This window comes from Narcine bancroftii, chromosome 10, assembly GCF_036971445.1.
Source record: "Narcine bancroftii isolate sNarBan1 chromosome 10, sNarBan1.hap1, whole genome shotgun sequence".
In the NCBI taxonomy this organism is placed as follows: domain Eukaryota; kingdom Metazoa; phylum Chordata; class Chondrichthyes; order Torpediniformes; family Narcinidae; genus Narcine; species Narcine bancroftii.
In genome coordinates, this window is record NC_091478.1 from 67,790,620 (window position 1) to 67,814,503 (window position 23,884).

The 23,884-nt window shown below is 42.5% G+C and overlaps 1 protein-coding gene across 2 annotated transcripts in view; it reads right to left on the minus strand.

The window, feature by feature from the left end:
- Positions 1-3,240: 3,240 nt before the first annotated feature.
- Positions 3,241-23,884, minus strand: part of ldhd (lactate dehydrogenase D) — an 86,285-nt gene continuing 65,641 nt past the window's right edge. The window contains exons 8-11 of one of the 2 annotated variants that reach the window (XM_069901217.1): positions 16,620-16,747; positions 16,447-16,537; positions 13,514-13,625; positions 3,241-3,829 (exon numbers count right to left, since the gene is read on the minus strand). In XM_069901217.1, the coding sequence (XP_069757318.1) occupies positions 3,664-3,829; positions 13,514-13,625; positions 16,447-16,537; positions 16,620-16,747 (497 nt within the window). In that variant the 3' untranslated portion in view covers positions 3,241-3,663. Of the gene's footprint in view, positions 3,830-11,931; positions 12,032-13,513; positions 13,626-16,446; positions 16,538-16,619; positions 16,748-23,884 lie in introns of those variants that run through there. The other variant, XM_069901218.1, reaches the window with a different exon arrangement.

Below are 23,884 nucleotides of genomic sequence, written 5' to 3' on the forward strand. Positions count from 1 at the left end.
ATATACAACTGATGTTTCAGGCCTAATCCCTTTTTCAAGGTTATACATCTTTATCTCCTATGGACGGTGAGACCAGCTGAGTTCCTCCAGCATTTCTGTGTTTTTACTTCAATCACAGCATCTGCAGACGTTTGTGCTTCTCTACAGCACTTGCTCCAGAAATTGACATCAGACCTGAAGAACACAAACACTCTCTCTCTCAAGGTCAAACCTTCAATCTGACTTTTAGCTGAATCCTGTTTTTTTATGTTCTATTAATGCTTAAAAGTAGTTCACGGACAAGTTTCTCTTGTGTCTTGGTGTGAGCTTGCAGGCGCCTCAGATTGAAGAGACTGCCATCCGTGCGGTACCGGATGTAAACAGCGTCTTCATTGTTGGGGTCTTTCATGGCTTGGTTCAGCATCATGCTGAAGAAGATTGAAAAGAGGGTTGGTGCGAGAACACAGCCTTTCTTCACGCCATTGTTAATGGAGAAGGGTTCAGAGAGCTCATTGCTGTATCTGACCCGACCTTGTTGGTTTTCGTGCAGTTGGATAATCATGTTGAGGAACTTTGGGGGACATCCGACGCGCTCTAGTATTTGCCAAAGCCCTTTCCTGCTCATGGTGTCGAAGGCTTTGCTGAGGTCAACAAAGGTGATGTAGAGTCCTTTGTTTTGTTCTCTGCACTTTTCTTGGAGCTGTCTGAGGGCAAAGACCATGTCAGTAGTTCCTCTGTTTGCGCGAAAGCCGCACTGTGATTCTGGGAGAATATTCTCGGCGACACTAGGTATTATTCTATTTAGTAGAATCCTAGCGAAGAGAAACTTGTCCGTGAACTACTCTTTGCAGACGATGCCGCTTTAGTTGCCCATTCAGAGCCAGCTCTTCAGCGCTTGACGACCTGCTTTGCGGAAACTGCCAAAATGTTTGGCCTGGAAGTCAGCCTGAAGAAAACTGAGGTCCTCCATCAGCCAGCTCCCCACCATGACTACCAGCCCCCCCACATCTCCATCGGGCACACAAAACTCAAAACGGTCAACCAGTTTACCTATCTCAGCTGCACCATTTCATCAGATGCAAGGATCGACAATGAGATAGACAACAGACTCGCCAAGGCAAATAGCGCCTTTGGAAGACTACACAAAAGAGTCTGGAAAAACAACCAACTGAAAAACCTCACAAAGATAAGCGTATACAGAGCCGTTGTCATACCCACACTCCTGTTCGGCTCCGAATCATGGGTCCTCTACCGGCATCACCTACGGCTCCTAGAACGCTTCCACCAGCGTTGTCTCCGCTCCATCCTCAACATCCATTGGAGCGCTTTCATCCCTAACGTCGAAGTACTCGAGATGGCAGAGGTCGACAGCATCGAGTCCACGCTGCTGAAGATCCAGCTGCGCTGGGTGGGTCACGTCTCCAGAATGGAGGACCATTGCCTTCCCAAGATCGTGTTATATGGCGAGCTCTCCACTGGCCACCGTGACAGAGGTGCACCAAAGAAAAGGTACAAGGACTGTCTAAAGAAATCTCTTGGTGCCTGCCACATTGACCACCGCCAGTGGGCTGATATCGCCTCAAACCGTGCATCTTGGCGCCTCACAGTTTGGCGGGCAGCAACCTCCTTTGAAGAAGACCGCAGAGCCCACCTCACTGACAAAAGGCAAAGGAGGAAAACCCAACACCCAACCCCAACCAACCAATTTTCCCCTGCAGCCGCTGCAACCGTGTCTGCCTGTCCCGCATCGGACTTGTCAGCCACAAACGAGCCTGCAGCTGACGTGGACTTTTACCCCCTCCATAAATCTTCGTCCGCGAAGCCAAGCCAAAGAATGCTTAAAATATCATGGTTGCCTTATAGATCAAAGGTTTAGTTATGACAATAGAGGAAAAATTGATCTGGCAGTTCACAGAGAACCAGGAAAGAGGGTGATATCATGTTACCATGTCCCTCAGTAATGTTTACATCCATGATGAAAAATGTCACGTCTTATTTACCAGTGGAATTTTTTCCAAAGAACCAGGGAATGTAATCCAACATTTTTAAAATTTTTAAATATAGCAAAATACTATATTTTCACTCATATAACAGATACAAGCATATAACACGCACACGCAAATAATGCATGGAAAATCCTGAACTAAGTAACGCTATTCTCATATCTCTTCTCTCTTTGGCTTGGCTTCGCGGACAAAGATTTATGGAGGGGGTAAAAGTCCACGTCAGCTGCAGGCTCGTTTGTGGCTGACAAGTCCGATGCGGGACAGGCAGACACGGTTGCAGCAGCTGCAGGGGAAAATTGGTTGGTTGGGGTTGGGTGTTCATAAACATAATGCGCAGATGTATTATTCTACATTCCAACTCACAAGATCAATTTGCATTTACAGGAGGCCATACACATTCCATAGACCCATTATCTGCCACAACTAATCTCCATGATTTACAAACCATTCAACTTCCCTCAAAGACATGAATCACCCATTAAATAGATGATATCCTCCTGAAAGGTCAATCTGAGACTATTGTCACAGAGGCATTTGATATGTTAATATTCCCCCTCAGGGGATGGTCTGGGAAATTAATATTGATAAGGTGCAGTGCCAAAGCCAGAATAGATACTCCCGAAATCAAATTTTGAATTTTGCCATTTAGTATATACTCATTTTGTTGTGTGTATGCTATTACTTTCCCACGCCCGCTGTAAATTGTACACATATTTCATTGCTGTTATTACTTCCCCACACCCGCTGTAAATTGTACACGTGTTTCATTGCCAGTATTACTTCCCCATGCCCGCTGTAAATTGTACAGGTGTTTCATTGCCAGTATTACTTCCCCATGCCCGCTGTAAATTGTACGTGTTTCATTTCTGTTATTACTTCCCCACGCCCGCTGTAAATTGTACACGTGTTTCATTGCCGCTATTACTTCCACACACCCGCTGTAAATTGTACACGTGTTTCATTGCCGCTATTACTTCCCCGTGCCCGCTGTAAATTGTACACGTGTTTCATTGCCGCTATTACTTCCCCGTGCCCGCTGTAAATTGTACACGTGTTTCATTTCTGTTATTACTTCCCCACCCCCGCTGTAAATTGTACACGTGTTTCATTGCTGCTATTACTTCCCCACGCCCGCTGTAAATTTTGTGCGTTGTTCTTACTGCTAATTTTGTGTAAAAATAATCTTGTATAGTGCACAGTCACATATAAGTCGTGCTGGTTACACTGTTGGTAAAAATCACACATGACACATGCGTTATATGCGCTAAAATATTATAATCAAAGCATGACATGTATCAAACATCTTCCACGAAGGAAACTGTAAACTAAAAAGGAAAGTGGCATTTAGAAGTTAAAAAACGCTTATGTTCTTCTGGACCACAAATCTTTTTTGAACTCTAGGCGTGTATTTTTAAATTGGCTTCCATTAAGGTGATAATTTAAAAGCAAGACTTCAGTTTTTGTCAAATCAATTGATATTATTCAAATGTGTCAAGCACATGTAACCTGTGAACAGCCCATAGCCAGCAGTCATTGTCGGTGTGCAATATGCCTGCACAAATTGCCTGCATTCCCTTTTTAAAGAAGTTCTATTTCTCAATCCCAGTTACCTTCTAATTTATAGCCAATTAGGAAGTGGAGATCTTTGGATAGACGAAATGTGTCCCCTCTCCAAAGTCTATACCACTTTGCCAGGATTCATAATGTGCTTTGGATCTAATGCTGCTTTAATTTGTCTCATCACCTGCATACCGACAGCACCGATTTCTTCTGTTAGGAGTTGCCGTTTACCCAAGCCGATCCCATGCTCCCCAGTGCAGGTACCATGCATGGCCAGTGCTCTTCTGTGGAAGAAGAGAAAACCATAATCAGTTCTGTTCATCCTTTACACTTGACAATTATCCAGTTTTGTGCAGGACAACACTACTGTGGATGAGGTACCTAATTCTCACCCAGTGTATGAATAGCAGTTCACAGAGCTGCTGTTTCAGAGATTTGGATTCAATCCTGACTTTGGGTGCCTTCTGACTGGAATTTACATTTTTACTTACATTGTGTGGGTTTCCTCCAGGTGCTCCAATTCCATCGCACATCCCAAAGACACGAGACATGCAGGTCAGTAGGTTTTAAATACACCTCATTTTGCAGGTGAGTGGTGGAAACCAGGGGAGCTTATGAGAATAATACAAATGGTGGTTAGTGTCAATGTGCATCTGCTAGTCAGCAGGAACTCGTTGAGCTGGAGAATCTGTTTCATTACTGTCCGGTTCTATATTGCTGCTGGAAATCTGGAGGTCTCTGGAAACACCAGCCCCTGCCTCAGTTTGAAGGCTGCAGGAGTATATGCAAAAGCAGCAGGAATTGCTTCATTCATCTGTCTGCAAGCTTGCATGTGAGATCTTCATTGGATTCTCTGGGTGAGTCCTGCTTTTTCTGGGAGAATGAGTCTGACCAGTCTGACGTTTACAACGGCCTTTTAGAACCAATAGATCCTATTCCTGGATCCATCCGATCATTCCCAACAACAGGTCACCTGATTCAGAAGCATTTCTTGTTGGGAACTGTTGTTTTGTGAGTACCTGCACTAATGTAGAATTGCTCAGGTCTATAGGTCCAAGGCAATTGTCTGCTTAAGTACATTCTTGGGTATTGTGTGCACCCTTGGATTTTTAGTCCCAGGTATCTTCTTGTGTACCTAATCAAAATTTCTGTCTCAAAATACTCACAGGAGAACCTAATGAGATATTTTCCAATACAGGAGGACTTGTTGCCATAGTTATGGGTCCCACATTAACAAAGATAATCCAAGTTATTTTCCAATTGTGACGCTGTAGGTTTGAAAGAAGCTTAGTGGAGAAAGCAAAAATAATTGTTTATTGATCAGAGGATTTAAAGGATGAAGTCAGTAATATGGTTGGCGGACAGAGGAAGAGCTGCATAATATTTATAAATTTATTTAAATTTAGACATGCAGCACATTAACATGCCCGTCTGGCCCTTGAGCCTCTGCTGCCCCAATTACACACTATTAAACTGTAACTCGCATATGTTTTGAAGGGTGGGGAAAAAACTGGTTCACCTGGAGGAAATCCACACAGATATGGGGAAAACGTACAAACTCCTTAGAAAAAATACCAGATTCAAACCCGGTCGCTGGCGCTGTAACAGCATTGCACTAATTGCTACACTAACCATGCCACCCCATCTACAAATGACGTAGAGTTGGGGAGAAGACAAAACAGTTGTGAAATGCAAAGGAGAATGATGAATGAACGTAAAATCTCTGAAATATCATTTGGAGTGAAACATGAATCAGCTGTGGAAGTGAATTAATTGATTTTGAAATGAATTGAATATCATCCTGAACTGAATTGTCATGCGTACCAAGATATGGTGAAAAGCTTTGTTTTCCACGCTATCCAGGCAAGTCAACACATAAGCAAGTACAGGAGGTAGTGTAATAATGAGACAAAGGTCCAGGATAGAATGATTATAATGAATGCAAGAAGACCTGCTTGGAGCAGCCCACAAAATGTGACCACCCTCCAGCACCACTGCCTCTTAGAATATAAATTGTCCCATAAACATTGTACTCTAATCAAATCATACCTTGCGAAGAGTGTATCTTCTTGTGCACAACATAAAAGCAGCATGACACTGATCCATATTAATGACCTGAGAGCCTGTTTAGCCAATCTGCTGGCTGCCAGAGCAATCTAGCATTTCCCTGCACCCTAATCTCTCTCACATGCACATCATCAACACCCACAATAGGTGTAATTAACAGCACCAAATTTCCTACCAAGTAGAGTCTCTTCAGACTGAGGGGGAACTGGAGTGCATGGAATACACAGAAAACAGTGTTGTGGAGACTGAATTTGCTGACAAGTTTGCATACACAGCAGAGGTCAGGATCAAATCCAGATCTCCAAAGTGCCATTATTCTCCAAGATCTCAGCCTTCCTCCAGCTCTGATTAGCTTTCAGCTCTGTCATTTGGAACCATGCCTGCAGCTGCTAACCCTCAAGCTCTTGAATTCCTTGGCCTGAATGTCCTTGCTTCCTTCTCCTTCTATTGAACCCATGTCTCTAACTAAGCTTCATGAAACTTGTGTACAGGAACTCCCCGACTTATAACCGCAAGTAACTGGGACCGAAGGATCGGCCGTATCTCGAAATGGACACGTCAGAAATTTGCCCATGCGCGTGGAGTAAATAAGTCCTAAAGCAAACTTTTTAATCAAAATTTTCATCATCTGAACTTTCCTTTTTAATCGGCATCACTTTCATCATCTAAACTTGTTAGCGTCCCAGGGTCCATAGGCTTGGCATGGCCATCTTGATTCCTGTCCGTATGCGCAAGTCTTTGGTTGGCTCATGTGCGGTGGATTCGTATATTGGAGTTCGGTTGGCACGTGCAAGAGTTAAGTGCCCTAACAATATTGAATTTGCACTTTTAACTTTCACGCATGAGCCAACCAAACTCCAATATGTGAGCCCTCCGCGCATGTGCCAAATAAACTACAATATGCGCCATCCAAAGACTCACGTATGTGAACAGAAATCAAAATGGCCACTCCCAGGATGTCAAATAACAAGGTAAGTACGCACATTTTGGCTCTTACATGCCCTGTATCCCTGTTTTAGTTTGTCAAATACAACATAAACTGTGTAAATTTGGGAGGAGTCACGTGATGGAGTAGTGGCCGGTAGGGGAACTCCAGCCCTCTCCAGAAAAGTAAAAAAAAGATAGAGAAAAAGCAAAGGCACAAACATAAAAACCAAAACAAAGTGAAAGTAAAAGTGTGGAGAAAATGGCAGCGAAGAAAGAAAAACCAAAAACAATGGGAATAAAAGAAGAAGGAAAGACGTCGGAAGAAGAAGGTGAAGGCCTTACCTGTACGAGGAGGCCCGCCGTGGAGAGAGAAGCCCGCTCCCTGAGGTCAGTCGAAGCCCCGAACTCGGGACTACAAAAATGGCTCACGGAGCCAAACAAAAGTGCGCAACCGCGCATGCGCGAGGATTTGCGCATGCGCGATGCACAAGACAAAAATAACACTGACGGGAGGGGGGACCAGCTGAGGAGTCGATCTCCAAAGCTGAAACAGACAACTACAACACAACAGCAAGAGGAAAACATAGAAAATAACGAGAGCAAGAAAGAAGAGAGTAAAAATAAGAAATCAACGAAACAACAGATGACCAACCCAGAGGAAGAAGACCAACATCAAGACACTTCTAATAAAAATAAGAAGACCAAAAATACCCAACAAAATAAAACAAACAACCCAACAAGAAAACCAGAAGAGACAGAGGTAAAGGAGTGGACTCAGAAGAAGAAGAGGAAGAACACAGAGAAATGGAAGATGAAGGGAAGGGCAAGTACATGGATATATTTTTTTAAAGAATATATGGAAACAGTAAAAGAATGGCAGTCACAAGAATTCAGTGAAATAAAAAGAAGAATAAAAAGTACAGAAGAAAAAGTGAATAGATTAGAGATGATCATGTCAGATATAGGAAAAAGAGTAGATAAGGTGGAAGAACGAGAAACAGCCATAGAAATGGAAGTAGATGACTTAAAAAAGAAATTAGAAGAATCTGATAAAAAAAGTTAAAGAGACACAAGAGCTGTTAGCTCAGAAGATAGATATAATGGAAAATTATAATAGAAGAAACAATATAAAGATAGTGGGCCTTAAGGAAGATGAAGAAGGCAAAAATATGAAAGAATTTATAAAAGAATGGTTCCCCAGGGTCCTAGAAAGACCAGAATTACATGAAGAAATGGAAATAGAAAGGGCACACAGAACGTTAGCCCCTAAAACACAACCACAACAAAAACCAAGATCCATTCAAGTAAAATTCCTAAGATATACAACAAGAGAAAATATATTGAAGAAGGCAATGAAGAAAATAAGAGAAGACAAAAAACCACTGGAATACAAGGGTCAAAATTTTTTTTTCTATCCAGATATAAGTTTTGAACTCCTGAAGAAGAGGAAGGAGTTTAATGCAGCAAAAATGACCCTATGGAAAAAAGGTTATAAATTTATGTTAAAATACCCAGCAGTACTTAAAATAGTTATTCCAGGGCAGCAAAACAGACTATTCTCGGATCCAGAAGAAGCACGAAAATTTGCAGAACAACTACAAAACAGACCGAGAGATGAAGAGATGTAACAAGAACAAAAATGACAACAAACTATATGTATGTGTGTATGTAGGTATACATATATATGTATATGTGTGTATGTATATATATAAAAAATAGAGTATAGGTAAGAACTAAGAAGGGGAAGAAAGGGAAGAAAGGAAGACAGGAGGGAATTAAGAGAGTGACCTTTGTTATATATGAAGATTAAAATCTTTTCTGGGGGGGGCTGGGTGGGGAAGGATTACAGTCACTGCGAAATCAGTTGATGCTTGCGAGTGAATTCGCAAATCCAAATGGAGAGGGGAGATGTGGTTACCTGACAAGGGACAAAGGGCAACTCAGAAAGGGGAGGGACTATTGGGGTTAAAGGAATTTTAGATATGAGAATAGTGGAAATATTTTATGTTTTAGAAATGTTGTCTTATAATGTGTTCAAAAAAATAAAGCAGAAATGGAAAAGAAGGGAAGGTGGTGATGAGGAAATGGAAAGGAAAGATAAACAAAGTATGAAATGGCTATGTTGAACTATATGACTTTAAATATTAATGGAATAAATAACCAAATCAAAAGGAAGAAACTTAAATTTACTGAAAAAAGAAAAAATTGATATAGCATTCGTACAAGAAACACATCTAACTGAAGTGGAACACAAGAAATTAAGGAGAGATTGGATAGGACATGTAACAGCAGTATCATATAATTCAAAAGCCAGAGGAGTAGCTATATTAATCAATAAAAATGTACCAATCAAAATAGAAGAGGAAATAATAGATCCAGCAGGGAGATATGTAATGATAAAATGTCAGATATATTCAGAATTTTGGAATTTACTCAATGTATATTCACCTAATGAAGAAGATCAAAAATTTATGCAAGATATCTTTTTGAAGATAGCAGACACGCAAGGGAACATACTAATAGGAGGGGATTTTAACCTTAATTTGGACTCAAACATGGATAAAACTGGAAAAAAAAACTAACAGAAAGAACAAAGTAACCAAATGTATAATTCAATCGATGCAAGAAATGCAACTTTTGGATATATGGAGGAAACAACACCCAAAGGAAAAGGAATATTCATATTATTCGGGCAGACATAAAACATACTCAAGGATAGACCTATTCCTGTTATCAGCCCACATTCAAGGGAGAGTTAGGAAAACGGAATATAAAGCTAGACTATTATCGGACCACTCACCCCTGTTATTGGCAATAGAGCTAGAGGACATCCCACCAAGAATGTATAAATGGAGATTAAATTCCATGCTACTAAAAAGACAGGATTTTAGAGAATTCATTGAACGACAAATTAAAATGTATTTTGATATAAATACGGAATCAGTGAAAGATAAGTTTATACTATGGGACGCAATGAAAGCATTCATCAGAGGGCAAATAATAAGTTAAGTAACTAGGATGAAGAAGGACTACAATCAGGAAACAGAACAGTTGGAAAGGGAAATAACAAATATAGAAAAAGAATTAGCAATAAAGGAAGACACAACTAAAAGAAGAGAATTGGCAGACAAAAAAATAAAATATGAAACACTACAAACATATAAGGTGGAGAAGAACATAATGAAGACAAATCAGAAATATTATGAGCTAGGAGAAAAAACGCACAAAATTCTAGCGTGGCAGCTTAAGACAGAACAAACTAAAAGAATGGTATTGGCATTAAGGAAAAAGGACAAGCAAATTACATATAATCCAACGGAGATCAATGAAAACTTCAGGGAATTCTACGAGCAACTATATCAAACTGAAAACGAAGGGAAAGAAGACAAAATAGATGAATTTCTAACTAAAATTGAACTACCAAAATTACAAACAGAGGAGCAAAATAAATTAATAAAACCATTTGAAATAGAAGGATTAGAGGAGATAATAAAAAAACTACCGAACAATAAAACACCAGGAGAGGATGGATTCCCAATAGAATTCTATAAAACATTTAAAGACTTATTAATTCCTCCCCTTCTGGAAGTAATCAACCAGATTGATAAAACACAAAGCATACCAGATTCATACAAAACAGCAATAATTACAGTAATACCAAAGACAGGGAAAGATCCACTCGCACCAGCGTCATATAGACCAATATCTTTACTGAAAACAGATTATAAGATAATAGCTAAACTATTAGCAAACAGATTAGCCGACTATGTACCAAATATAGTAAATCTAGACCAAACTGGGTTAATTAAAAAAGACGAACAACAGACAATATCTGTAAATTTATTAACTTCATTCATGCAGTAGAAGGAAATAAAACTCCAACAGTAGCGGTTGCTTTAGACACAGAGAAGACCTTTGACAGAGTAGAATGGAATTATTTATTCAAAGTACTACAAAAATTCAGCTTACCAGAGAAATATATTAATTGGATTAAAGCATTATATAAGGGGCCATTGGCGAAAGTGACAGTAAATGGATATATATCAAAACAATTTAACTTAAGCAGATCAACGAGGCAGGGATGTCCACTATCTCCCTCACTGTTCGCGTTAGCTATAGAACCACTAGCAGAACTAATAAGAACAGAAAATAAAATAAAAGGGATAAAAATAAAAGAGAAGGAATATAAAATCAGTCTATTTGCAGATGACGTTATAATATACTTAACAGAACCAGAAATATCAATAAAAGAACTACATAGGAAATTGAAGGAATATGGAGAAGTGTCGGGGTACAAGATCAACGCAAATAAAAGTGAAGTAATGCCAATGAATAATGCGGATTTCTCAAAGTTTAAGAAAGAATCGCCATTTAGATGGCAAACGCAAGCAATGCGATACCTAGGTATACAACTAAATAAAAACCTCGGCCATCTATATTAACTTAATTACCATCCATTAATGAAAAAATTACAAGACAAATTAGAGCATTGGAAAGACTTACCTCTAACACTGATAGGAAGGATAAACTCTATTAAAATGAACATTTTCCCAAGGATACAATACCTATTTCAGTCATTACCAATACGCCTAACAGAGAAATTCTTCAAGGAGTTAAAGAAAATAATAAGGAAATTTTTATGGAAAGGGGGGAAACCGAGGATAGCACTAGATAAATTAACAGAATGGTACAAACAAGGAGGCTTACAACTACCAAACTTTAAAAATTATTATAGAGCCGCACAATTAAGATACCTATCAGATTTTTATCAAACAAGGGAAAAACCAGATTGGACCAGATTAGAACTAGATAAAATAGGGGAGAAGATACCTGAACATATATTATATAAATGGGATGAAAAATAAGTACAATGTAGGAATTCACCGGTATTGCATCATCTGCTCAACATTTGGAAGAAGATTCATGTAGAAAGGAATAAAACAAATTACCAACTACCAAAACTAATCTTCTTTGGCTTGGCTTCGCGGACGAAGATTTATGGAGGGGGTAAAAAGTCCACGTCAGCTGCAGGCTCGTTTGTGGCTGACCAGTCCGATGCGGGACAGGCAGACACGATTGCAGCGGTTGCAAGGGAAAATTGGTTGGTTGGGGTTGGGTGTTGGGTTTTTCCTCCTTTGCCTTTTGTCAGTGAGGTGGGCTCTGCGGTCTTCTTCAAAGGAGGCTGCTGCCCGCCAAACTGTGAGGCGCCAAGATGCACGGTTTGAGGCGTTATCAGCCCACTGGCGGTGGTCAATGTGGCAGGCACCAAGAGATTTCTTTAGGCAGTCCTTGTACCTTTTCTTTGGTGCACCTCTGTCACGGTGGCCAGTGGAGAGCTCGCCATATAATACGATCTTGGGAAGGCGATGGTCCTCCATTCTGGAGACGTGACCCATCCAGCGCAGCTGGATCTTCAGCAGCGTGGACTCGATGCTGTCGACCTCTGCCATCTCGAATATTGATGCAAAATCAGCTAATCCCTTTTACCTTTCCTTTAGAGAATGGGAGAGAAAAGGGATCAAAAGAATAGAAAATTGTTTTTCGGGAAATAAATTATTATCCTTTGAACAAATAAAGGATAAATATAATATAACTCACGATACAATGTTTGCATACTACCAACGGAAAACCTACTTGAAGGACAAATTGGGAAACAGTCTGAGGTTACCAGAAGGAAGCAATTTTGAATATGTGATTACAGACACAATGATAATCAAAAAATTTGTAACAAACATCTACATCAAACTGCAAGAAAAGGAGAACGAGGAAACAAATGGTAAACCTAAACAAAAATGGGAACAAGATCTAAACATAAAGATAAAGATGAAACATGGGAGAAGCTATGCTCCGGAACTATGAGAAATTCAATAAACACGAGGTTACCTATGATACACAGGCTATACATCACACCTCAAAAGTTAAATAAATGGGACCCAACAGTATCAGACAGATGTTTTCGCTGTAAAAAGGAAACGGGAACAACAATTCATGCAATTTGGACATGTGAGAATGTGAAAAAATTTTGGGAAGATCTAAACCAGATGTTAAATAAAATCACAAAAAGCAATATACCAAAAAAACCAGAGATCTTCCTCCTAAATAATATAAGAAACAAAGAATTTGGACTCAATTTGGATGGAGCACAAAAAAGATTTGTTAGGATAGCCCTAGCTGTAGCAAAAAAATGTATTATGTCAACTTGGAAATTAGAAGACAACTTGAGAATACAACAATGGTATATAGAAATGAATAAATGTATTCCATTAGAAAAAATAACATATAATTTAAGAAATAACATTACAATATTCGAACAAAAATGGGAGCCATACATGAAACACAATAGAGAAATCCTACCGTGGACATCTACCACCTAAAATGACAGAAGGAGAATATAATGAAAAGAACTGACTCAGTAAAATTTCTTGTTTATTTTTATTAAGTGACAACATTGTTTAATGGGTTTAATGTATCTTATAGTTTGAACTTTAAATAAATGGGAAAGGGAGGGAAGGGAGGGGGGAAAAAGGGGGAGAAAACGACACTATATATTTAAGAATAAAAATGTCTGTATGTATCTTGGTCAATATGGTTTATAGCGTGAAAAATAAAAAAAATTTTTAAAAACTGTGTAAATTTTACATTTTTTCTATTTTTAAAGGAAAAATTAGGTAACGTGTGGATGGATGCAAGTCACATAAGTCGCAAGTTGGGAGTAGTTGTAATATTTTTTGGTGGAGCACCTGGGATGTTTTACCGCATTATAAATGCAAGTCTTGTTGGAGAATTGTGTTAATTGGAAGCTGTGTTACTTCAAACAGATGCACACTTAATGTAGAAAGGACATGGGTTTGAAATAAGGGGAAGGGGGGCAACACATTGTCCAGGCTTATAGATTAAAATGAACTTCCCTAAGTTTTCTGTGGCTTTTCCCATTCTCTGGTGCATGTGTTTGAAGTTAACTATTGTTACTGTACCTGGCCAATCTGTCAGCAAACTCCTTCATCTTCCTCCTCTCCTCTTCATCCTCTGGGTGCACATTCAACATGCAGTGGAAGTTTCCATCTCCTAGGTGGCCGACAATAGGGCCTTGTTTTGGAACAAAATGAATGATTAGTTTGACAGAGTGCCAGAAAACACGTACAAAAAAAAACATGAACACATTTAAATTAGAGCCCTAATGATGTTTAATCCAGTATAATAAGATGTGAATGAAGTTCAAAGACCGTGACCATGCTTAAGCCATCAGATCTCAGGAGACAGTCCCATGTTTGTGTTTCAATACACTAAGGAGAAACAGAACCTTCTGTCCCTCGAGGCTGATCCAGTGTTATGTCTTGGCCATTGTGCTCCTCATCTCCCTCTTCCTTGGTTCATCTCTCTCTCTGCCATCTCCCCATCTCCAACTGTCTCTCCCCTTCATATACCTTAGATCCTTCCTCTATCTCCCTTCCACTCACCCAACCTCCTGCTCGCCCCACTCAGGACTTCTTCCAATGCACAGCCCTGTTCCTTCTCTTCCTCTACTCCACTCTCTCTCCCACAATCTTCATTTCCTGATGCCCCATCCCCTCTCCCTCTCCCCTTTCCTCTACCTAGCTCACCCCCATTCCTCTTTCTCAGCTACCCTCTTTCAGTAGCCAGATTTGTGGCCAAGGGCTGCCCTCTGGTTTGAATGTTAGTGGATTGAAGATGTAGATGCTGGGTGTTAAGTCGACGCAGATAGGGGAATGGAGAGTAGGCATGGATGTGTCTTCTGGTTGGCAAGATAGGGATCAGTGCTTGTGCTTTAACTTTTTGCCACATGTATCATTGACTGTGAAAGCACAAGATGTATGGTTGCTGCTAAACTTACTGAGGGTGGAAAAGTGAGTTGTGAACAGGACAAGAGGCCACCTGGGGATGTAGATAAGGAAAGAGAGGGGCACAAAGCTAGCGCTATGTATAATATGGGGGAAAAAGTCAATTTTGGCAGGAAAATTATGAAGATGAGTTTATTGTCATACACATTGTACAAATTCAACATTATTATTATTTCTTTAAGCAAGGAGAATGTTGTCTAATTCATGAGAGATTGTATACCTTTGCAAAAAGGCCAGCAAGTAACAAAGAAAGCTAACAAAACATTACCATTTATGGTTAGGGCAATAGAATACCGAGGTAGTGAGGTTTAATGACGTGCAGTGCTGTGTGGACTAATGGTCTCCTTATTAAAGGTGCTGGAAGCAGGTCAGAGAATGGATGCATTGTTTAGAAGAGGGAGAAGCTGATGAACAAAAGATCTCAAGCATTTGAAGTGGACATGGTGAGAATTATTCATGTGGAATAATCTGGAACTAGGATTATTTATTTAGGGACCATTTATTTAAAACAGAGGAGGCATATTTTGGCTTTGAGGATTGTAATATTACAAAGTTATTCTTAAGTGTTCTTCTTCCTCAAATCAAACTTGCTGATGCCTTGCACCTTTCTTTTACATTCTAACTGTAACTAACTGTACAATTAAGTTAAGTAAAGCTTGGAAAGCAGCCACCGTTTATCATTCTCACAAGGATCAGAAGCTTTTCACTCTTTCTTAAAAGGATGAAGCAGAGTCTATGAATATTGTATTTCCCTTCTCTATCTCTCCGGGATTTAGGCTCAGTAATGAAGCACCACTGATACATTTCCAAATGCTGTGAAAGGTGGGAGGGAGCTGTTGTCCTTGTCCTTCCTAATGCTAATGGTCTTGGGTTTAGGAGGTGCTGATGGAGTAGCCTGGTTGAGTAACTGCACATTGCTGATGGAGCAAAAAATATTATGTTAATCAATGGCTGCCAGTCAAATGGGCTGCTTTATCCTGTTGGTCAAGACTCATCAAGCAAAGTGCAATGCACACATCCAAGCCAATAGAGAGCATTCATCACACTCCTGGCCTTTGCCTCATAGATGATGGAGATGTTCTGACGTAGTTGGAGGTGAGTGATCCTCACAGAACACCCAGTTATACACTTGCTCTTTTTACTGCAATATTTATATGGCTGATCTAATAGACTTTCAGAATCAGAATTTATTTCATGAACAAGTCACGAAATTCTGGTCAGTGGTGACCTCCAGAACTTTGATGGTGATGGGATTGAAAATCAAGGATGGTGGTCAGTTGTTCTCGTGTTGGAGATGGTTACTGCCTGACACTATTGTGATGCAAATGTTATTTTTCATTTATGAGCCCATGTCTGAAGGTCCTCTGTCCTGCTGCATGCAGGCATGGACTGCTTCACCCTTCAAGGAGCAGAGAGGGGAACTGAAGTCCACTTGTGGCCTTATGCAGGAAAGAAGTTATTGATGAGAATGGTTGGACCTGGGCACTGTCCTGAGGAACTACTGCAGTCACTGGCATGACTGATCATCTTCCCTTTTCCAGGTATGACTCAATTCCTTGATGCCTTGTGGCTTCAGATTTACCTGGACTCCTTAATAACCCAATCAGGCAAGATACCCAATCCAGGTTAAAGTGCCTCAACAAAATTATTTTTAGCTAACACAATCTTTGTTTTTTTACTTCAAATTAAATTTCATACATGTTAATATACATATTTACCTTTGTAACTATTCTACCTTGGATTGTTTGAGATCTCCTATTGCATTGACTCCCCTTTGTACTCTGCCTGGACCAGCTGGATAGCAGCACTGCCTATTCCGGTACCATGCCATAAATAGGAGTGGAGCTAATGCTCGTCAAGACTGAGCAACATTTGAAGAAACTTTTCCTTTCACAACCCAACCACTGGAAGCAAGAGCAGCGATGTATTTCAGGGTACACAGGAGTGAACAATCAGGACCTGACACTACCACAACAGTTGTGACCCACACTATTCCCAGGTAATGAAACAAAACTTGGCACCAGACTCTGGTGCTGGTAACCACTAACCTGTAAGCTTTGACTCTATCAGGTCATCCTTGGTCACCGTGATGATCTCAGATAGCTTTGAGTATGGAACGCAAACATCTGAGGCATAAGTCTTCAAAACAAGGGAGATTTGTCAGTTAGTTCAATTAATCTGAGAAGCAGACTTTAAATGGTGGAAAGGAAGGCTGTCTCACCTGAGAACCAGGGCGTAGGGCCTGAACAGCATACAATGCATTGTGCCGTGCTTGCCATAATTTATCCCGAACTTCCTGATCTTTAGCCCAATTGTAATCCGACCCCCCATTCATCTTCACTATTTCCTCTGAGAAGCAATCAAAGATAAATAGGAGACAGTGAAAATCCAACTGAGAAATACAGGTCAGAGTGGTTTTGTATGGTCACATTAACTCCATTGCTTTGGTTCTCTGGTTTTCGTTCTTTAGCAGAAGGAAAACCAAAGCATGAGCCAAAATGGACTCATTTCTAGCCAAAGGTTCTTTCGTGAATTCCACTTTGCACCTCCAGAAGTCACAGCCAGCATTGGATCTGCTGAAATTTTGAGCAAAGAAGCTGAAGGGACTCAGCAGGCCAAGCAGCATCTGTGGAGAGAAATGATTAGTCTATGTTCCCAGTCGGGACCCTTTCTTGCAGCAAGGAAGTCTCTTCAGATGTTGCTTTCAGCCACTCATTAACACCAGTCCTATTAATGACAAGGGTGCTGCAATAGCCAGTGCAGGCAATCCTACTGACCGCCCACTTCTCTCCATGGATGTTGCTGCATCCACTGATTCCCTGCAGCTTCTCACTGTTTGCTGGAATTGGACCTCTCAGCTCTGCTGCGGACACAGCTTTGATGGCTGGAAGCAGGCAAATATCTAAGAGGCATCCTTTGTTTCTCTTGAAAGTTATTATTAGATCTATTTGCAACATCCTTTCAAACAATTTGCTGCACATCAATATTTTTCATCTTGCTGCTGGTAATTTTCCAATACGTTGAACAGACTCCCAATGACAGCTGTGGCACAGAAGCAAAACACTGGACGTGCTAGGAATAAGAAAAATACTAGAACATACTCTGTAGGTCAGTCAGCGTCTGTGGAGAATATAAAAGGTAAAGTCACGTAATACTACATTTAGAATGTAACATACTTTTGTCTACTGTAAGGCAGGCAGAAAGTTTCCACTTTGTCCAGCACCACTCACAGAAACCTGGTATTCCTGGGCGGTCTCCCCTCCAAGTACTGACCAGTCCTGAGCCTGTTTAGCTTCTGAGATCAGACAATCCCAGGCGTATTCAGGGCTATTAGGTACTATTATCATTGATCTCCTGTCAACTTTCAGCAAAACAGTTTCTCTCCTCAGATGCCATCTCACTTGCCAATTATTTGCAGCATCTCCTGCTTTATCCCAGAAGTTTGATATTAACTTGTGCAAGAACAATCTGAATGGGTATTTGATATCAAACAAGATTGGAGATTGTGGATAATTCCAAGGGTCAGAGGTTTCTGTGTCATTATGTAAAATGGACGAGCTATGTCAGGAGCTCAAACTGAGAAATTAAAACTTGATCAATATTTCTGGTATTTGCTTGGGTAATTTGGAAAATGAAATGGACATGTTAACCTATTCCTCTCAGCAGTCAGGGAAGAATTTTTTGGCTGGAAGATTGAAAGACAACTGTAGGTTCCTAACTGTAAGAAACTTATAATGGGGTACAGAGAAACAGCAGAACAATTGAGCAAGCTCTTTCTTCACTGAAGAAGATAGAGATGACATTCCAGCTAATAAAGAGGAGGAATAAATTAGTTAAGCACAAAATAGAGTTGGAGCAATTAATGGCAGTGAAACCACAAATCCATAGCCCCTGATAATCTGTATTTCAGGCTACAAAAGGAGGTAGACACAGAAATATGCATTGGTTCACATCTTACAATATTCTGTAGCTTATGGAAGAGTTTATACAGATTGGAGGATGGCAGGTGAAAAAGGTGAGAGAAACAAAAATAAGGCAGGTAGCAAATCAGTTGGTCCGTCATGAAGAAAATGCCAGTTTATCAGGTGGGATACAAGTCATAGGAAAATGCCAATGGGATTATTAGACAAAGTTAACATGGATTTATTCAAGGGAAATTGCATTTGACAGTGTAACTGTCAAATGGGGATGTGGTTTATTTGGATTTCAAAAGCCCTTTGATAAAATCTTACAGGAGGTTAGCATCTAAAAGGTGAAGTACATGGGATTGGTGACAAAATACTTGAGTGGATTTAAAACTGTCTGACAGACAAGAACTGGTGGAAATAAATGGCTCTTGCTCAGGGTGGAAAGCACAGATTAGTAAAGAACCACTGGAATCAGTGCTTAGACCTGGACTGTTCACAATCTTGCGTGATAATTCAGATGAGGGAAACCGAACACAATGCTTCAAAATTTGTCAGCAGCGGAACTGGATGGGGTTGTGAGGCTTCAAAGCATATTTGCTAAGTTGAATGAGAGCACAAATACATCCAAGGTTCAATGTACTGAGGACACTTTGGGAGGAAAAACGGTCCATATTATTGAAGTGGTAAGAGATTGGAAAATGATGATAGACAGAGTTCTGGGAGTACACACATCACTAAAAGTCAAGGCACAAGGTATATTGACTTTCACTGCAAGAGGTTTGACTTTTTTTTCTACATTTGCAGGTGCTCCCTTCCTTGCGATGGTCAAATCCATACTTTCAATTTCAAATTCCAGTCAAAAATTGATATCTTATTGAGGAAGACTGCCTGTTAAACCATCAACAAGTGTCGATGATGCCCCGGTGCCTTCAACAGGTTTCGATGATTCCCGGTGCCTTCAACAAGTGTCGATGATGCCCCGGTGCGTACAAGCTGTTCTTGAACTTTATTAGAAAAGAGTGAAATTGATGACCCTGTCACTTTAGCATCCTCACCATCCAGCAATTAATTTTAGTTCAATGCTTCAAACATTCTTCATGACAATGTGTGCTTTCAGCTGTGTATGTTAACAGTTTTTTTCCAGTGTGGAATAAAAGTTTTCAAAATTTAATTATTAAAAAATGGTAGGTTGTGGCGACTCACTCACGCAACAGGTGAACCAGCTCACAGAGTCGAGAGCAAGTCCGCAGAAGATCTGACTGTGAGAACTCTGGCAGTTGACATCATAAAGGTCCCGGGAGTCGCAAGCATCATCGGGTTCTGAGGGATGACCCCGACTGTCCAAACGGGATTTCGACTCAAAGATGACCGACCAAAGCACGCAGAATGCAGTTTCACTGAAACTGTTGACTTCCTGGACCTCGCAGGTCTGATTTGAGCAGGTTTGAAGCCCAATTCCAAGTCAGACAGATCGTCACGGGTGCCACAAAGTACTATTATGTGGTCAGTTCACTTGACCGGGAAACAGGAGGCCGTATCATTGACTTCCTACACCAACCATCGGTTGTGGACAGGTATGAAACAATCAAGGTGCTCTGGACCTGTACTTTTGGCCTCTCCTGCCGTGAGCCCACAGCGTGGTTTAATGAACGAGATGCTGGCACTAGCAGATGCCCACAAGCCATGTTTACTGTTTAAACAAGTCTTTCTAGAGCAGAAGCCAGAAGATATCCACCTCCTCATCGCTGACAATTTCAGTGACCCACGCAAAGTAGCAGCCGCGCAGATATCCTGTGTCACTCCAAGCAGCATGACAGGGCCTCCATCAATCAAGTTGCTGCGTCATCATGCCCCAAGGCCTAGGCCTTCCCCATGCCACTAACGAAGCCAGTGATGCCCAAAGCAGTTTGGACTGTTGGTGTCTTTACCACCAGAAGTGGGGTTCAGGAGCCCACTGTTGCCACCCATCCTGTCCTTTTCTGGGAAACGCTGGGGATACGGCAGTTGACCACCATGATAGTCTCCTTTAATTATGGGACCGACACTCTGGGTGAAAGTTCCTCCTAGACACAGGGGCAGAGGTTAAGGTCTTGTCCTCTTTGAGTCATTATACCCATGCCAGGAAGTCAGGACCGGTGCTCACTGCTGCTAACAACAGCAGTATTCGCACATAAGGCACGCGAACCATCCCACTACAGTTCGGTTTCAGCCATTTCACTTGGTCATTTATGCTGGCAGCAGTGTCACAGCCTTTAATGGGTGCAGATTTTCTCCGGGTGCACTGCCTCCTAGTGGACCTCAAGGGATGGTGCCTAGTGAATGCCAAGACCTTCCAGACCATCTCGCTCAGTGAAACCAAGTAACCAGCTCCACACCTTGACTTGGTGACTTTGCCAGGCAACAAATTTGCCAGAGTATTATCAGAGTTCCTGATCATTATAATGCTCCAGTTCTTCACAAATGTCTCTAAGCATGGTGTACAGCACCACATTTCCATTCAAGGACCACCGTTACACGCCCGGGCATGCAGGCTCCCACCTGACAAACTCCACCTCACCAAGGAGGAATTCAGGAAAATGGTGGAGATTGGGAATGTCCAGCGCTCAGACAGCCAAGTCGGCTGGAGGATGGAGGCCATGTGGCAACTACAGAAGGTTCAATAACACCACCACGGCTAATCGCTACTCAGTGCCCCATATTCAGGACTTTACGGCCAATTTACATGAGTCACGCACCTTCTTCAAGGTCGACCTGGTCTGCAGGTATCACCAGATTCCTGTCCATCCCAGCGATGTCCCCAAGATTGCCCTCATCATCCCGTTCACCCTATTTGAGTTCCTGTTGATGCCTTTCGGACTCAAGAACGTGGCAGAGATGTTCCAGTGGCTCATCGACTCAGTGGGATGCGGCTTGAATTTTGTTTTCATCTACTTAGATGTTATTCTGATTGCCAGACACTCACACTAAGAGCATTTGACACATTTGTGCCAACTGCCACCACCTGAGTGAATATGGCCTGGTCATCAACCCCGCAAAGTGCCAGTTCGGGCTGTCAGCCATTGATTTCCTTGGGCACCACAACAACTGGCATGGAGCTGTTCCCTTGCCGGCAAAAGTTGAGGCCATACGCCAGTTTGTCAGGCCCAGTACAGTCAAAGGTCTACTGGAGTGGGCATGATCAACTTTTACCACCGATTCCTACTGTCAGCAGCCTGAATCATGCGACCCCTATTCAGCTGATGTCCAGCATGACCAAGGAAATCCCCTGGGACACGGAGTCAGCAGCAGCTTTCGAGCAGGCCATGGACCACCAACCTTGCAAGCACCACCCTCCTGGTACACAGGCCACAGCCCTCACGGTTGAAGCTTCCAACTTAGCAGTTGGTGGCGTGCTGGAACAACTAATTGAGGGTCAGTGGAAACCACTCACGTTCTTCAGCAGCACCTGTGACCCCTGGAGCTGAAATACAGCACCTTCGGCAGGGAGCTGCTAGCCCTCTACCTCTCTGTAGAGCACGTCGAAAGATTCAAAGGCTTGTTGATCCAAACCTAGGCTTTTATTAACTAGAAGAATGGAGCACATCACATGTAGGTCGACCAGTCCAGAATGATCTGGTCTGGCTAGGAGCAACCCTTTAAGATCTGCCAGTAGGTGTGGCTACGCTCTCGCCATCACAATCATCCTACACTACAATCTATACATATACACATTGGTGATAGAATCTATACTATCACATTCACCCCTTCTTTGAGAACTGACCCCGGGGTGGATGGAGGCTATAAAAAAAAAGGGCCCGATGGAGGTTAGGGGCTGACCATCCGGCGTGACTGCCGTGGAGCCGGGATTGGGGTCACTGGAGTCATGTCACTGGCAGGCTCGTCGGGTGCCTCACTCAATTCTCCAACGGCGTTGTCGACAGTCTGGCCTGAGCTGATGGGGTGGTGCTGGTCCCTCTGTTCGACCACATGACCTGGGGGAGAGAAAAATTTGGGGGAGGTTGGGTTGGAAGCACTGCTGGGCCTGATCCGGCTTGGGCTAGGTCCCTTACCAAGACTGTCTCCTCCCACCCGTCCGGGTACTCAATGTAGGCATAATATGGGTTCGCATGGAGCAGAGTCACTCAGTCAACCAAGGGGTCGTTCTTTGAGTACCGGACATGGTGCCGCAAGAGGACCGGCCCAGGAACCGTGAGCCACGCCGGTGTGGTTGTTCCCGATTCGGATTTACCGGGAAAAAGAACATCCTTTCATGGGGGGGGTTGGCATTGGTCACGGTGCATAGGAGGGAGCGGATGGAGTGTAGGACACTAGTGAGCACATCTGCCAACAAGAGGGGAGACCTTTGGACCGGAGGGCAAGCGTAACCGCTTTCCAGACGGTGGCATTCTCTCTTTCGACCTGACCATTACAGCATGGGTTTTAGCTGGTGGTCCTCCTTGAAGCAATACCACGCTCCAGAAGCTCCGTGCTCATAAACGAGGACCCCCTATCACTGTGGATGTAACTGGAGTATCCGAAGATGGCGAAGATGTTGTGCAGGTCCTCTATGACTGAGGAGGCAGTCATGTCCAAGCAGGGTACAGCGAATGGGAAGTGGGAGTACTTGTCGATGACCGTAAGGATGTAGGTATTACGGTTGGTCGATGGTAGGGGCCCCTTGAAGTCCACGCTGAGACGCTCAAAGTGGGGCGTTCTCTGGACGGAAGAAGTGGGGCTTGCACTCAGCACACACCAGGCAGGCTCGAGTCATGGACCAAATCTCCTCGACTGTGTAGGGCAAGTTGCGAGTTTTGACAAAGTGCGCAAACCTAGTGACCCCTGGATGAGAGCTCCTTGTGGAATTTCTGCAGCCTGTCCAGTTGTATGTTGGTGCAAGTCCCCCTGGAGAGCGCATTAAAGTCGATTCTCTACCCGGCGATTTTGTCATTCTTGATCTTACCTCCCTGGGTATTGCTAAACATGAAGGAGACTGCACGTTGGTCAGTCAGCAATGTAAAGCGCCTGTCAGTGAGGTAGTGTCTCCAACGATGTACCGCTTTGACTATGGCCTGTAGTGTCGGCTCTCAGGACCCTGGAGGGTTCTGGAGAAGAAGGCTACCGGCCAGCCGGCCTGGTTCAAAGTGGCTGCCAGTGCAAAGTCAGACGCATCGCTCTCGACTTGGAACAAGATGGTCTCATCGATGGCGTGCAGCGTTGCAGCAGTGATGTCTGATTTGATGCGGTCGAAGGCCACTCTGGCTTCAGTTGACCGGGGGAAGGAGGTGGTCTTGATGAGTGGTCATACCTTCTCGACATAGTGTGGAACCCATTGGGCATAGTAGGAGAAGAATCCCAGGCAGTGTCTGAGTGCCTTCTGGGTGTAGGGGGTGGGGGGAGGGGGCAAGTCCTTGAGGGGACGCATGCAGTCATTGCCTGGCATTACCACCCCATTCTCCACCACGCAACCCAGAATTGCGAGCCGAGTGGTCCAGAAGACACATTTGTCGAAATTGTAGGTCAAGTGCAGCCGAGTTGCAGTCTGAAAAAATTTCTCAAGGTTGGCATCATGATCCTCCGTGTCATGGCCGCAGATGGTGAC